General features: G+C 43.6%; 1 protein-coding gene across 1 annotated transcript; it reads left to right on the top strand.

The window, feature by feature from the left end:
• The first annotated feature begins 440 nt into the window (after nucleotides 1–440).
• zgc:86738 (Transmembrane protein 150A-like) lies at nucleotides 441–10835 on the top strand. Its single transcript, XM_052102716.1, has 7 exons — nucleotides 441–675; nucleotides 980–1027; nucleotides 1351–1437; nucleotides 3308–3375; nucleotides 8368–8495; nucleotides 10020–10197; nucleotides 10381–10835. The coding sequence occupies exons 1-7, from the start codon at nucleotides 578–580 to the stop codon at nucleotides 10590–10592; spliced, it is 819 nt and encodes a 272-aa protein (XP_051958676.1). The 5' UTR covers nucleotides 441–577; the 3' UTR covers nucleotides 10593–10835.
• The last annotated feature ends 1665 nt before the right edge of the window (nucleotides 10836–12500 follow it).

Here is a 12500-nt window from a genome sequence, read left to right as displayed (position 1 = left end):
AAACGTGCCTCAAAGCGACCGCCCATTCCCATGATGCACTGCGAATGACTTAATCAAGTCTTCACCCAATAAATGCTAAATATAATGTTTCTTTACTAATTATTAACAAGCTTTGCTATATTCCAATCGTTCAGTGACATCATTCGCAATGCTTCATGGGATTGTAGTCCGTGCCCTCATAAAAGATGGTGTATCTTTGTCATTATATCCGATTTTCAAATACTTTTTTGCCTCAAAACAAAGTTCATGACGTTGTGATTCACCTCAGAGCTGGTTGTTTTGATTCATGGCTCACAACTCTTTTATAAAGGATTTTATTAAAAGTTATTGGAAGAAATGAATTGGGAAACTACTTCCGGAACCCAGACGGCTGAAAAAGTGGGCGGTTGCGCTCTATAATGAGATGTGGGGCGGAGCATCAGCTCAACGGTGAGATCAGATTTAACGGTCACAGATGGTGACGTCACGGCAGCGTCAGCAGTCATGAATCAGATCCACAGTTTTACTGAGTTCAGTGTGTGTTCACTTCATCTGACTGAAGAATCGTTGTGATCGGTGTAGAGTCAGATTTGATGCAATGATTCAGAGAAACTCAACAAGAACTGTGGAAATGTCTGTGTGGGTTCTGATCCCCATCAGTCTGCCTGTGTTCACACTGCCGGGAATCTGGATCATGTGAGTGTTCAAAACTCTTAATTTAAGCGTTTATTTAGTGTTTAAATGATACACGATGTATTTTAGATGGTTTCAATGTGTAACTGAATATATGCGACATGTTTACATTTAAATCTGCTTTGTGCTTTTGTTGATGTTGTTGAACAAAGAGAAGAAATGGCATTAACATTAAATATTAAGAAAGAGAAAATAATAATAATAATATATATATATATATATATATATATATATATATATATATATATATATATATATATATATTTTTTTTTTTTTTTTAAGTTTGTCTTTTCTCTCATTTTCTCAGATATGCAATGGCCCTGCAGAATCAACATGTGTGTCCTGTCAATAACTGGTGAATAAGTGACAATGATGTGATTGATCTACTGAACATTTGATGAGATTATATTGATTATAAAGTGACGGATGCTGAATCAATGCATTTTAAGATTTATCAGTGGTTTGTGTTTGTTCAGACTGATCAAAGTTGACACACTGATACTTTATTATCAAAAGAAAAGTCAGAGTTCATTAATGCCTCATTGAATATTCAAAAGCACAAACTTAAACCTTATAAAACTCCTGCTTTTAAATCATTTTACACATGTATAAATAAGTGTTAAAGTAAATGCTACACAATATAATATGCAGATAATAATGTGTTGTTGTTGTTTATAGGGTGTATAACTCATCGTGTGAGACGTCTCTGGTTCATCAGAGTGGTTCTGATCTGTGCTGCACACTCGACAGTGTTCCACTCATCAGGTAACACAATGTGGGGTTTAAACTGTAATATCGTTCCATCATTCTTTATGGATTATCTCAAAAATGCATATTCAGTCATTGTTTACTCACCCCCATGTTGTTGTAACTCTACATGACTTTCTTGGGAGAAATTGTGCATAAATGTTGTGCTCAGTGATGTCATACAATGGCAGTTTATGGTGACACCTCTTCAAGCTTCAAAAGAACACAAAAGTATCATTCAGTAGTCTAATTAATTATTCATGAGCTCATGATTGTTATGAAAGTATATGATAATGATCTGAAATCTGATGTATTATTGAGTGTAAATGTTACTGACCGTTGATCTCCTGTGTGTGTTCATGATAGGACACGAGAGCAACAGTTCACAGTTCGACATTGTAGCGTTCAACAGTCAAATCGTTTTGTTTATCTGAAAACAGCGATAGTGACACAAAACAGAGAACAGAACTTACTAAACATGTCTGAAGAGTTTGTAGTTGAAGAATTGATGCATTTCTATGCCCAGCCTTTTTATTTTACTCTGTTATCAAACAGAAACACAGAGGAGCTACAGGCACAACGTGTCCTAACCTGACGGCAAACGACACGAGATAAAATGTGTATTTTATATGTTAATCAGAGTTTTTGTCCTAACCAGCCGTGATGAGTGTCGAAACGTTCTATCAATATTCGGCATCACACGGATAACACCTCTGCGAACTGGTACCGGTCCAAAAGCATTCATAAAAATAAGGCTGATAAATTCTTCAACTACAATCTCTTCAGACATGTTTGGTAAGTTCTGTTCTCTGTTTTGTGTGCAGTTTTGTTCTGTTGTCATGGTTTTTAGAAAAACAAAACAAGTTTTCGCTTGAACGCCCCCAATCTCGTGAGGGGTCTGCGTGAACTGTTGCTCTCATGTCCTATCATGAACTCACACAGGAGATCAACGGTCAGTAACATTTACACTCAATAATACATCAGATTTCAGGAGAACCGAGTGGGTCGACGCACTTTGGGGCCGATCAGGGGTGGACTGGGCATCGGGAGAACCGAGTGGGTCGACGCACTTTGGGGCCGATCAGGGGCGGACTGGGCATCGGGAGAACCGAGTGGGTCGACGCACTTTGGGGCCGATCAGGGGCGGACTGGGCACCGGGAGAACCGAGTGGGTCGACGCACTTTGGGGCCGATCAGGGGCGGACTGGGCACCGGGAGAACCGAGTGGGTCGACGCACTTTGGGGCCGATCAGGGGCGGACTGGGCACCGGGAGAACCGAGTGGGTCGACGCACTTTGGGGCCGATCAGGGGCGGACTGGGCACCGGGAGAACCGAGTGGGTTGACGCACTTTGGGGCCGATCAGGGGCGGACTGGGCACCGGGAGAACCGAGTGGGTCGACGCACTTTGGGGCCGATCAGGGGCGGACTGGGCACCGGGAGAACCGAGTGGGTTAACGCACTTTGGGGCCGATCAGGGGCGGACTGGGCACCGGGAGAACCGAGTGGGTCGACGCACTTTGGGGCCGATCAGGGGCGGACTGGGCACCGGGAGAACTGAGTGGGTTGACGCACTTTGGGGCCGATCAGGGGCGGACTGGGCACCGGGAGAACCGAGTGGGTCGACGCACTTTGGGGCCGATCAGGGGCGGACTGGGCACCGGGAGAACCGAGTGGGTTGACGCACTTTGGGGCGGATCAGGGGCGGACTGGGCACCGGGAGAACCGAGTGGGTTGACGCACTTTGGGGCCGATCAGGGGCGGACTGGGCACCGGGAGAACCGAGTGGGTCGGTGAATCGGCTGCAAAAAGCTGAATGAGTTATGTAGAACGGACAACAAAACAGCACAGTTGTTCATCCGTGTGTTGTGCTGTCTGTGTGTCTGCAGTAAATGTGGTGATGTTCCTCCAGAGAGCTGCTGGTTCAGTCTGTTGTGCAGCGCTGCTTCATTCATGGGTGAGTCGACTTTACACGACACATGTGTGTTCACCTTTAATCTACATCAGACAGATGAGTACAATACTTCATTTAACCCTTCAAATGATTGTTGTTCTCCATCATGGATCGATCATTTCGATATTTCTGACATTACTTCTAATGGAGACGGGAACCAGAAAACAGTTCAAAAGCAATTTTATCATCATTGTTGTGTGCAGTAGTTAAACTGCGGATTATAAGAAACATTTCATCTAGAAAGAGGCCAAAAAAATAATATTTTGACTGTAAACAGAAATTAACAGGACTTAAAATGTGACAATTTAAGTAAAAAAAACTAATTAACAAATACACGTATGTTTTTAGCCCTAAGAGTCGAGGTTAACCCCACTATGCATTATAAACTCATTTTAAGACCTAGAAACCTTCAATTCTAGATGCATTTATTAAAATGTTCAATTATATTGTATTTTCACTATAAATCATATTTATATTGGAAAAACTTTTTTTGCAGATATCTCCGGTTAAAATAACATTTTTAAATAACACATTACCTGTTGTGGTTGTTGTTTCCCCACTAACATGAGAACTGGGACATTTTACATTTTATGTGAATACATTTATTTTTAGACCCCCAAACATATTCAGGGATCCGAGTGTCATAGACTAGAGAATTGGGGATGATCTCTTTTAACTTGAGACAGTAAGCAATTCTTAGTCATGCCTTAGTAACCACCTAGAAACACCCTAGCAACACTCTGATATTGCATTAATATAAACAAGTTTCATAAAATGATCATACTTTTTATTCTTATTCATTCATTACTTTTTGACCATTTTGAACTCAAACTTAAACCGGTCAAAAATGACCCAAATATAATAAGAGTTAAGAGTCTGGAGTTTACTTCGACTGATTGTGATCGGTCTGTTTTCTCTTCCAGTGATTGTGATTGGTCTGTTTTCTCTTCCAGTGATTGTGAACGGTCTGTTTTCTGTTCCAGTGATTGTGATTGGTCTGTTTTCTCTTCCAGTGATTGTGATCGGTCTGTTTTCTCTTCCAGTGATTGTGAACGGTCTGTTTTCTCTTCCAGTGATTGTGATTGGTCTGTTTTCTGTTTTCTCTTCCAGTGATTGTGAATGGTCTGTTTTCTCTTCCAGTGATTGTGATTGGTCTGTTTTCTCTTCCAGTGATTGTGATTGGTCTGTTTTCTCTTCCAGTGATTGCGATTGGTCTGTTTTCTGTTTTCTCTTCCAGTGATTGTGAATGGTCTGTTTTCTCTTCCAGTGATTGTGATTGGTCTGTTTTCTCTTCCAGTGATTGTGAACGGTCTGTTTTCTCTTCCAGTGATTGTGAACGGTCTGTTTTCTCTTCCAGTGATTGTGATTGGTCTGTTTTCTCTTCCAGTGATTGTGATCGGTCTGTTTTCTCTTCCAGTGATTGTGAACGGTCTGTTTTCTCTTCCAGTGATTGTGATTGGTCTGTTTTCTCTTCCAGTGATTGTGATCGGTCTGTTTTCTCTTCCAGTGATTGTGATCGGTCTGTTTTCTGTTTTCTCTTCCAGTGATTGTGATTGGTCTGTTTTCTGTTTTCTCTTCCAGTGATTGTGAATGGTCTGTTTTCTCTTCCAGTGATTGTGATTGGTCTGTTTTCTCTTCCAGTGATTGTGAACGGTCTGTTTTCTCTTCCAGTGATTGTGATTGGTCTGTTTTCTCTTCCAGTGATTGTGATCGGTCTGTTTTCTCTTCCAGTGATTGTGATCGGTCTGTTTTCTCTTCCAGTGATTGTGATCGGTCTGTTTTCTCATCCAGTGATTGTGATCGGTCTGTTTTCTCTTCCAGTGATTGTGATTGGTCTGTTTTCTCTTCCAGTGATTGTGATCGGTCTGTTTTCTCTTCCAGTGATTGTGAACGGTCTGTTTTCTCTTCCAGTGATTGTGAACGGTCTGTTTTCTCTTCCAGTGATTGTGATCGGTCTGTTTTCTCTTCCAGTGATTGTGATTGGTCTGTTTTCTCTTCCAGTGATTGTGATTGGTCTGTTTTCTCTTCCAGTGATTGTGATCGGTCTGTTTTCTCTTCCAGTGATTGTGATCGGTCTGTTTTCTCTTCCAGTGATTGTGATCGGTCTGTTTTCTCTTCCAGTGATTGTGAACGGTCTGTTTTCTCTTCCAGTGATTGTGATCGGTCTGTTTTCTCTTCCAGTGATTGTGATTGGTCTGTTTTCTCTTCCAGTGATTGTGATCGGTCTGTTTTCTCTTCCAGTGATTGTGAACGGTCTGTTTTGTCTTCCAGTGATTGTGATCGGTCTGTTTTCTCTTCCAGTGATTGTGATTGGTCTGTTTTCTCTTCCAGTGATTGTGATCGGTCTGTTTTCTCTTCCAGTGATTGTGAACGGTCTGTTTTCTCTTCCAGTGATTGTGAACGGTCTGTTTTCTCTTCCAGTGATTGTGATCGGTCTGTTTTCTCTTCCAGTGATTGTGATCGGTCTGTTTTCTCTTCCAGTGATTGTGATTGGTCTGTTTTCTGTTTTCTCTTCCAGTGATTGTGATCGGTCTGTTTTCTCTTCCAGTGATTGTGATTGGTCTGTTTTCTGTTTTCTCTTCCAGTGATTGTGATCGGTCTGTTTTCTCTTCCAGTGATTGTGATTGGTCTGTTTTCTGTTTTCTCTTCCAGTGATTGTGATCGGTCTGTTTTCTCTTCCAGTGATTGTGATCGGTCTGTTTTCTGTTTTCTCTTCCAGTGATTGTGATCGGTCTGTTTTCTCTTCCAGTGATTGTGATCGGTCTGTTTTCTCTTCCAGTGATTGTGATTGGTCTGTTTTCTGTTTTCTCTTCCAGTGATTGTGATCGGTCTGTTTTCTGTTTTCTCTTCCAGTGATTGTGATCGGTCTGTTTTCTCTTCCAGTGATTGTGATCGGTCTGTTTTCTGTTTTCTCTTCCAGTGATTGTGATCGGTCTGTTTTCTCTTCCAGTGATTGTGATCGGTCTGTTTTCTCTTCCAGTGATTGTGAACGGTCTGTTTTCTCTTCCAGTGATTGTGATCGGTCTGTTTTCTCTTCCAGTGATTGTGATCGGTCTGTTTTCTCTTCCAGTGATTGTGATCGGTCTGTTTTCTCTTCCAGTGATTGTGATCGGTCTGTTTTCTGTTCCAGTGATTGTGAACGGTCTGTTTTCTCTTCCAGTGATTGTGATCGGTCTGTTTTCTCTTCCAGTGATTGTGATCGGTCTGTTTTCTCTTCCAGTGATTGTGATCGGTCTGTTTTCTGTTCCAGTGATTGTGATCGGTCTGTTTTCTCTTCCAGTGATTGTGATTGGTCTGTTTTCTGTTTTCTCTTCCAGTGATTGTGATCGGTCTGTTTTCTGTTCCAGTGATTGTGATTGGTCTGTTTTCTGTTCCAGTGATTGTGATCGGTCTGTTTTCTGTTCCAGTGATTGTGATCGGTCTGTTTTCTGTTCCAGTGATTGTGATTGGTCTGTTTTCTCTTCCAGTGATTGTGATCGGTCTGTTTTCTCTTCCAGTGATTGTGATCGGTCTGTTTTCTGTTTTCTCTTCCAGTGATTGTGATCGGTCTGTTTTCTCTTCCAGTGATTGTGATTGGTCTGTTTTCTGTTTTCTCTTCCAGTGATTGTGATTGTCTGTTTTCTGTTTTCTCTTCCAGTGATTGTGATCGGTCTGTTTTCTGTTTTCTCTTCCAGTGATTGTGATTGGTCTGTTTTCTGTTTTCTCTTCCAGTGATTGTGATTGTCTGTTTTCTGTTTTCTCTTCCAGTGATTGTGATCGGTCTGTTTTCTGTTTTCTCTTCCAGTGATTGTGATCGGTCTGTTTTCTGTTTTCTCTTCCAGTGATTGTGATCGGTCTGTTTTCTGTTTTCTCTTCCAGTGATTGTGATCGGTCTGTTTTCTCTTCCAGTGATTGTGATCGGTCTGTTTTCTCTTCCAGTGATTGTGATCGGTCTGTTTTCTGTTTTCTCTTCCAGTGATTGTGATCGGTCTGTTTTCTGTTTTCTCTTCCAGTGATTGTGATTGTCTGTTTTCTGTTTTCTCTTCCAGTGATTGTGATTGTCTGTTTTCTGTTTTCTCTTCCAGTGATTGTGATCGGTCTGTTTTCTCTTCCAGTGATTGTGATCGGTCTGTTTTCTCTTCCAGTGATTGTGAACGGTCTGTTTTCTGTTCCAGTGATTATGATCGGTCTGTTTTCTGTTCCAGTGATTGTGATCGGTCTGTTTTCTCTTCCAGTGATTGTGATCGGTCTGTTTTCTGTTCCAGTGATTATGATCGGTCTGTTTTCTGTTCCAGTGATTGTGATCGGTCTGTTTTCTCTTCCAGTGATTGTGATCGGTCTGTTTTCTGTTCCAGTGATTGTGATCGGTCTGTTTTCTGTTCCAGTGATTGTGATTGGCCTGTTTTCTGTTCCAGTGATTGGTCTGTTTTCTCTTCCAGTGATTGTGATTGGTCTGTTTTCTGTTTTCTCTTCCAGTGATTGTGATCGGTCTGTTTTCTGTTCCAGTGATTGTGATTGGTCTGTTTTCTGTTCCAGTGATTGTGATCGGTCTGTTTTCTGTTCCAGTGATTGTGATCGGTCTGTTTTCTGTTCCAGTGATTGTGATCGGTCTGTTTTCTGTTCCAGTGATTGTGATTGGTCTGTTTTCTCTTCCAGTGATTGTGATCGGTCTGTTTTCTGTTCCAGTGATTGTGATCGGTCTGTTTTCTCTTCCAGTGATTGTGATCGGTCTGTTTTCTGTTCCAGTGATTGTGATCGGTCTGTTTTCTGTTCCAGTGATTGTGATCGGTCTGTTTTCTGTTCCAGTGATTGTGATTGGTCTGTTTTCTCTTCCAGTGATTGTGATTGGCCTGTTTTCTGTTCCATTGATTGTGATTGGCCTGTTTTCTGTTCCAGTGATTGTGATTGGTCTGTTTTCTCTTCCAGTGATTGTGATCGGTCTGTTTTCTGTTCCAGTGATTGTGATTGGCCTGTTTTCTGTTCCAGTGATTGTGATCGGTCTGTTTTCTCTTCCAGTGATTGTGATTGGTCTGCTGCGATATGCTCACGTCATTCATAAGAAGAGTAACAGTGTGTTGAACATTGAGGGTTTGTGTGCTGGAGGACTCTGTGCCACTGGACTCATGATTGTGGGAAACTTCCAAGTAAGAAAACACAGAACCAAAAGCACTTTTCTTCTTCAGGTCTATATGGTTCTTCACCCCAGTTTACTGAGAGCTTTTCCTTCAGCTGGTACCTGAGTGTGATGTTGGTAAATTGAGTCACACTGCCTGATTTTGGGGTGTAAGATTAAGTCTTTGCCAATAATAAATGCTTTAACGATACACGGCACAAACCAGCTCCAAGCGAGCACAAACGATGGAGAGATTGACATGGGGTGTAGCCTGCACGACTTCACTACTCCCAAAAGTGATCTTGTTAAATACAAAGAAAGGAAAACGTTATGATGTTTCTTTCACCGGCACAAACGAACGGCACCAGTTTGGAGTGGAAAGTGACATCACACAGCCAAAAATACATGTGTAACGTGAAAAATGAAGTATACCCGGGCCTTTAAGCGAATTCTTTTTTATTTATTTTTATTTTCTTATGTGCTCTAAGTCCTCGTGGTGGCGTAGTGACCACAAGGGTGGCGGAGGACGAATCTCAGTTGCTCCGCGTCTGAGACCGTCAATCCGTGCATCTTATCACGTGACTCGTTGAGAGCGTTACCATGGAGATGTACTGCGTGTGGAGGCTTCACGCTATTCTCCGCGGCATCCACGCTCAACTCACCACACGCCCCACCGAGAGCGAGAACCACATTATAGTGACCACGAGGAGGTTACCCCATGTGACTCTACCCTCCCTAGCAACCGGGCCAATTTGGTTGCTAAGGAGACCTGACTGGAGTCACTCAGAACGCCCTGGATTCAAACTCACGACTCCAGGTGTGATAGTCAGTGCCAATACTCGCTGAGATACCCAGACCCCTTTAAGCTAATTCTTGCAGAAATGAATTTTAATTAGTATTCTTCGCACGTCTTTAAAGGCCCAGGTATACTTTGTTTTTCTGCGTCGCTTTTTTGAATATACTCTTCTAAACCACGAGCGAATACGAAAACTTTTGACGCATGTGCACTTCAACTGCTTTGTGATGCACTTTTAGTAGAGTAAGCACAGACGATGACCACACTTAAAAAAATTTAAACAAGCTGCAAATTTGCTGCTCGTTATTTTCACATGCAAATGAGCTTTTGATTCGCCACAAACGTTTGCCAGAAGTTTGCAGCTTTTCACCGCCCCATTGGCCCGGTCAGAAACCTGTAGCAGCTCTGTGATTGGCCAAAATGCCTAGTTTGACTTTTCCGTGTGGATCGCGGAAGCTTGACCTCTGACCTTCTTTCTGTATGATCTGAATTTCTGCGTTTTGAATTTTTAATTTCTTCTTCTAAAAAATTCAGAACACAAAATACATGTAATATGCAATTTAGCATGAATTTAAAAAGTTACATATTAATATAAATAATAAATTAAAATAATGGCATGTTTCCTTCAAGTGTTTCTCAATTAGAAAAAAAAAATTGAAAATTTTAAATTGAGTTTCAGATTTGGGTGTACTGTCCCTTTAAGATGCTGTTTTCACATGGCGAGTTCTCTCAGCTCCTGTATGATTGTGTTCTCTACAGGTGGATCACGCTAAAGTTCTTCACTATGTTGGAGCGGGTCTGGTCTTCCCCGGCAGTCTGCTGTTTGTGTGTGTGCAGACGCTGCTGTCGTACCGTACGGCCGACACACGGACAGACTTCCACACCGCACACCTGCGACTGGCGCTCACCTTACTCGCCCTCTCCACCCTCATACTCAATATCCTTTACAATCGCTTAATTCAATAGAATATTTCAGCTGAAAATCCTCATGTTGGTCTAAAGCTGAATGACTCTGTTCTGTGGAACACAAAAGGAGATGTTTTGAAGAAAGTCCAAGCTGCTCTTTAACCCTGTGATATAGTGCACATCTGTATATGCTCCTTAACTGTCTGTCCTGTAGGTGGCGTGTTCTTTATTCAGGAGAGTTTCGTCCTGCAGCACGCGGCTGCGATCCTGGAGTGGCTCTTTGCGATCATCGTGCTGCTGTTTTACGCCTCGTTCTCACACGAGTTCAGCTCCATATCTGCAGAAACACTCACAGCGCTGACGAGGAGACGAGACGGTTTCTCTGAGGAGAGGCGGAAAGGAGACAAAACACAGCCGAAGATCTGACATGCCGGATTATAGATTAATATACGACACGGCGAGCAAGACTTTAGACTGAGAGTTAAACCCTGGATGTGCAATACAGGTCAAGATGCTCAAACTACTGTGATTTGTTTGAGAAAGGAAGAATGAAGACAGTTTTATTATTATTATTAAAGCTAAAGCATGTCACTTTTTCAGTGTTAAAATACTTCTATCCCAGTGTCAAACCCATTCCTATATGTTCGTGGTCAGAGAAGTATACTCAGAAAGGCAACGCGGGGGGGTGGGTCTGGGTATCTATTGACGCTGACTATCACACGTGGAGTCGTGAGTTTGAATCCAGGGCGTGCTGAGTGACTCCAGTCAGGTCTCCTTAGCAACCAAATTGGCCCGGTTGCTAGGGAGGGTAGAGTCACATGGGGTAAACAAATTGGCCCGGTTGCTAGGGAGGGTAGAGTCACATGGGGTAACCAAATTGGGCCGGTTGCTAGGGAGGGTAGAGTTACATGGGGTAACCAAATTGGGCCGGTTGCTAGGGAGGGTAGAGTCACATGGGGTAACCAGATTGGTCCGGTTGCTAGGGAGGGTAGAGTCACATGGGGTAACCATATTGGGCCAGTTACTAGGGAGGGTAGAGTCACATGGGGTAACCAAATTGGCCCGGTTGCTAGGGAGGGTAGAGTCACATGGGGTAACCAGATTGGTCCGGTTGCTAGGGAGGGTAGAGTCACATGGGGTAACCATATTGGGCCAGTTGCTAGGGAGGGTAGAGTCACATGTGATAACCAAATTGTCCCGGTTGCTAGGGAGGGTAGAGTCACATGGGATAACCAAATTGGGCCGGTTGCTAGGGAGGGTAGTCACATGGGGTAACCAAATTGGGCTGGTTGCTATGGAGGGTAGAGTCACATGGGATAACCAAATTGGGCCGGTTGCTAGGGAGGGTAGAGTCACATGGGGTAACCAAATTGGGCCGGTTGCTAGGGAGGGTATAGTCACATGGGGTAACCAAATTGGCCCGGTTGCTAGGGAGGGTAGAGTCACATGGGGTAACCAGATTGGTCCGGTTGCTAGGGAGGGTAGAGTCACATGGGGTAACCATATTGGGCCGGTTGCTAGGGAGGGTAGAGTCACATGGGGTAACCAAATTGGCCCGGTTGCTAGGGAGGGTAGAGTCACATGGGGGTAACCAGATTGGTCCGGTTGCTAGGGAGGGTAGAGGCACATGGGGTAACCATATTGGGCCGGTTGCTAGGGAGGGTAGAGTCACATATGATAACCAAATTGTCCCGGTTGCTAGGGAGGGTAGAGTCACATGGGATAACCAAATTGGGCCGGTTGCTAGGGAGGGTAGTCACATGGGGTAACCAAATTGGGCCGGTTGCTATGGAGGGTAGAGTCATATGGGATAACCAAATTGGGCCGGTTGCTAGGGAGGGTAGAGTCACATGGGGTAACCAAACTGGGCCGGTTGCTAGGGAGGGTAGAGTCACATGGGGTAACCAAATTGGGCCGGTTGCTAGGGAGGGTAGAGTCACATGGGGTAACCAAATTGGCCCAGTTGCTAGAGAGGGTAGAGTCACATGGGGTAACCAAATTGGGCCGGTTGCTAGGGAGGGTAGAGTCACATGGGGTAACCTCCTCGTGGTCACTATAATGTGGTTCTCGCTCATGGTGGGGCGTGTGGTGAGTTGTGCGTGGATGCCGCGGAGAATAGCGTGAAGCCTCCACACACGCTACGTCTCCATGGTAATGCGCTCAACAAGTCACTTGATAAGATGCGCAGATTGACGGTCTCAGACGCGGAGGCAACTGAGATTCGTCACTACGCCACCACGAGGACTCAGAGTGCATTGGGAATTGGGCGTTCCAGATTGGGGAGAAAAAGGGAGAAAATCATAGAAAGGCAACGCGGTTGGCTTGGCGCAATCC

This window comes from Xyrauchen texanus, chromosome 33, assembly GCF_025860055.1.
Source record: "Xyrauchen texanus isolate HMW12.3.18 chromosome 33, RBS_HiC_50CHRs, whole genome shotgun sequence".
Taxonomy (NCBI): Eukaryota; Metazoa; Chordata; class Actinopteri; order Cypriniformes; family Catostomidae; genus Xyrauchen; species Xyrauchen texanus.
This window is presented reverse-complemented; position numbering and strand designations above follow the sequence as displayed.

Coding starts and splice junctions, on each gene's coding strand:
- zgc:86738 (XM_052102716.1), top strand. CDS start 578: ATGATTCAGAGAAACTCAACAAGAACTGTGGAAATGTCTGTGTGGGTT. Junction 3,376..8,367: donor CAGCGCTGCTTCATTCATGG/GTGAGTCGACTT, acceptor TTTCTCTTCCAG/TGATTGTGATTGGTCTGCTG. Junction 8,496..10,019: donor TGATTGTGGGAAACTTCCAA/GTAAGAAAACAC, acceptor TGTTCTCTACAG/GTGGATCACGCTAAAGTTCT.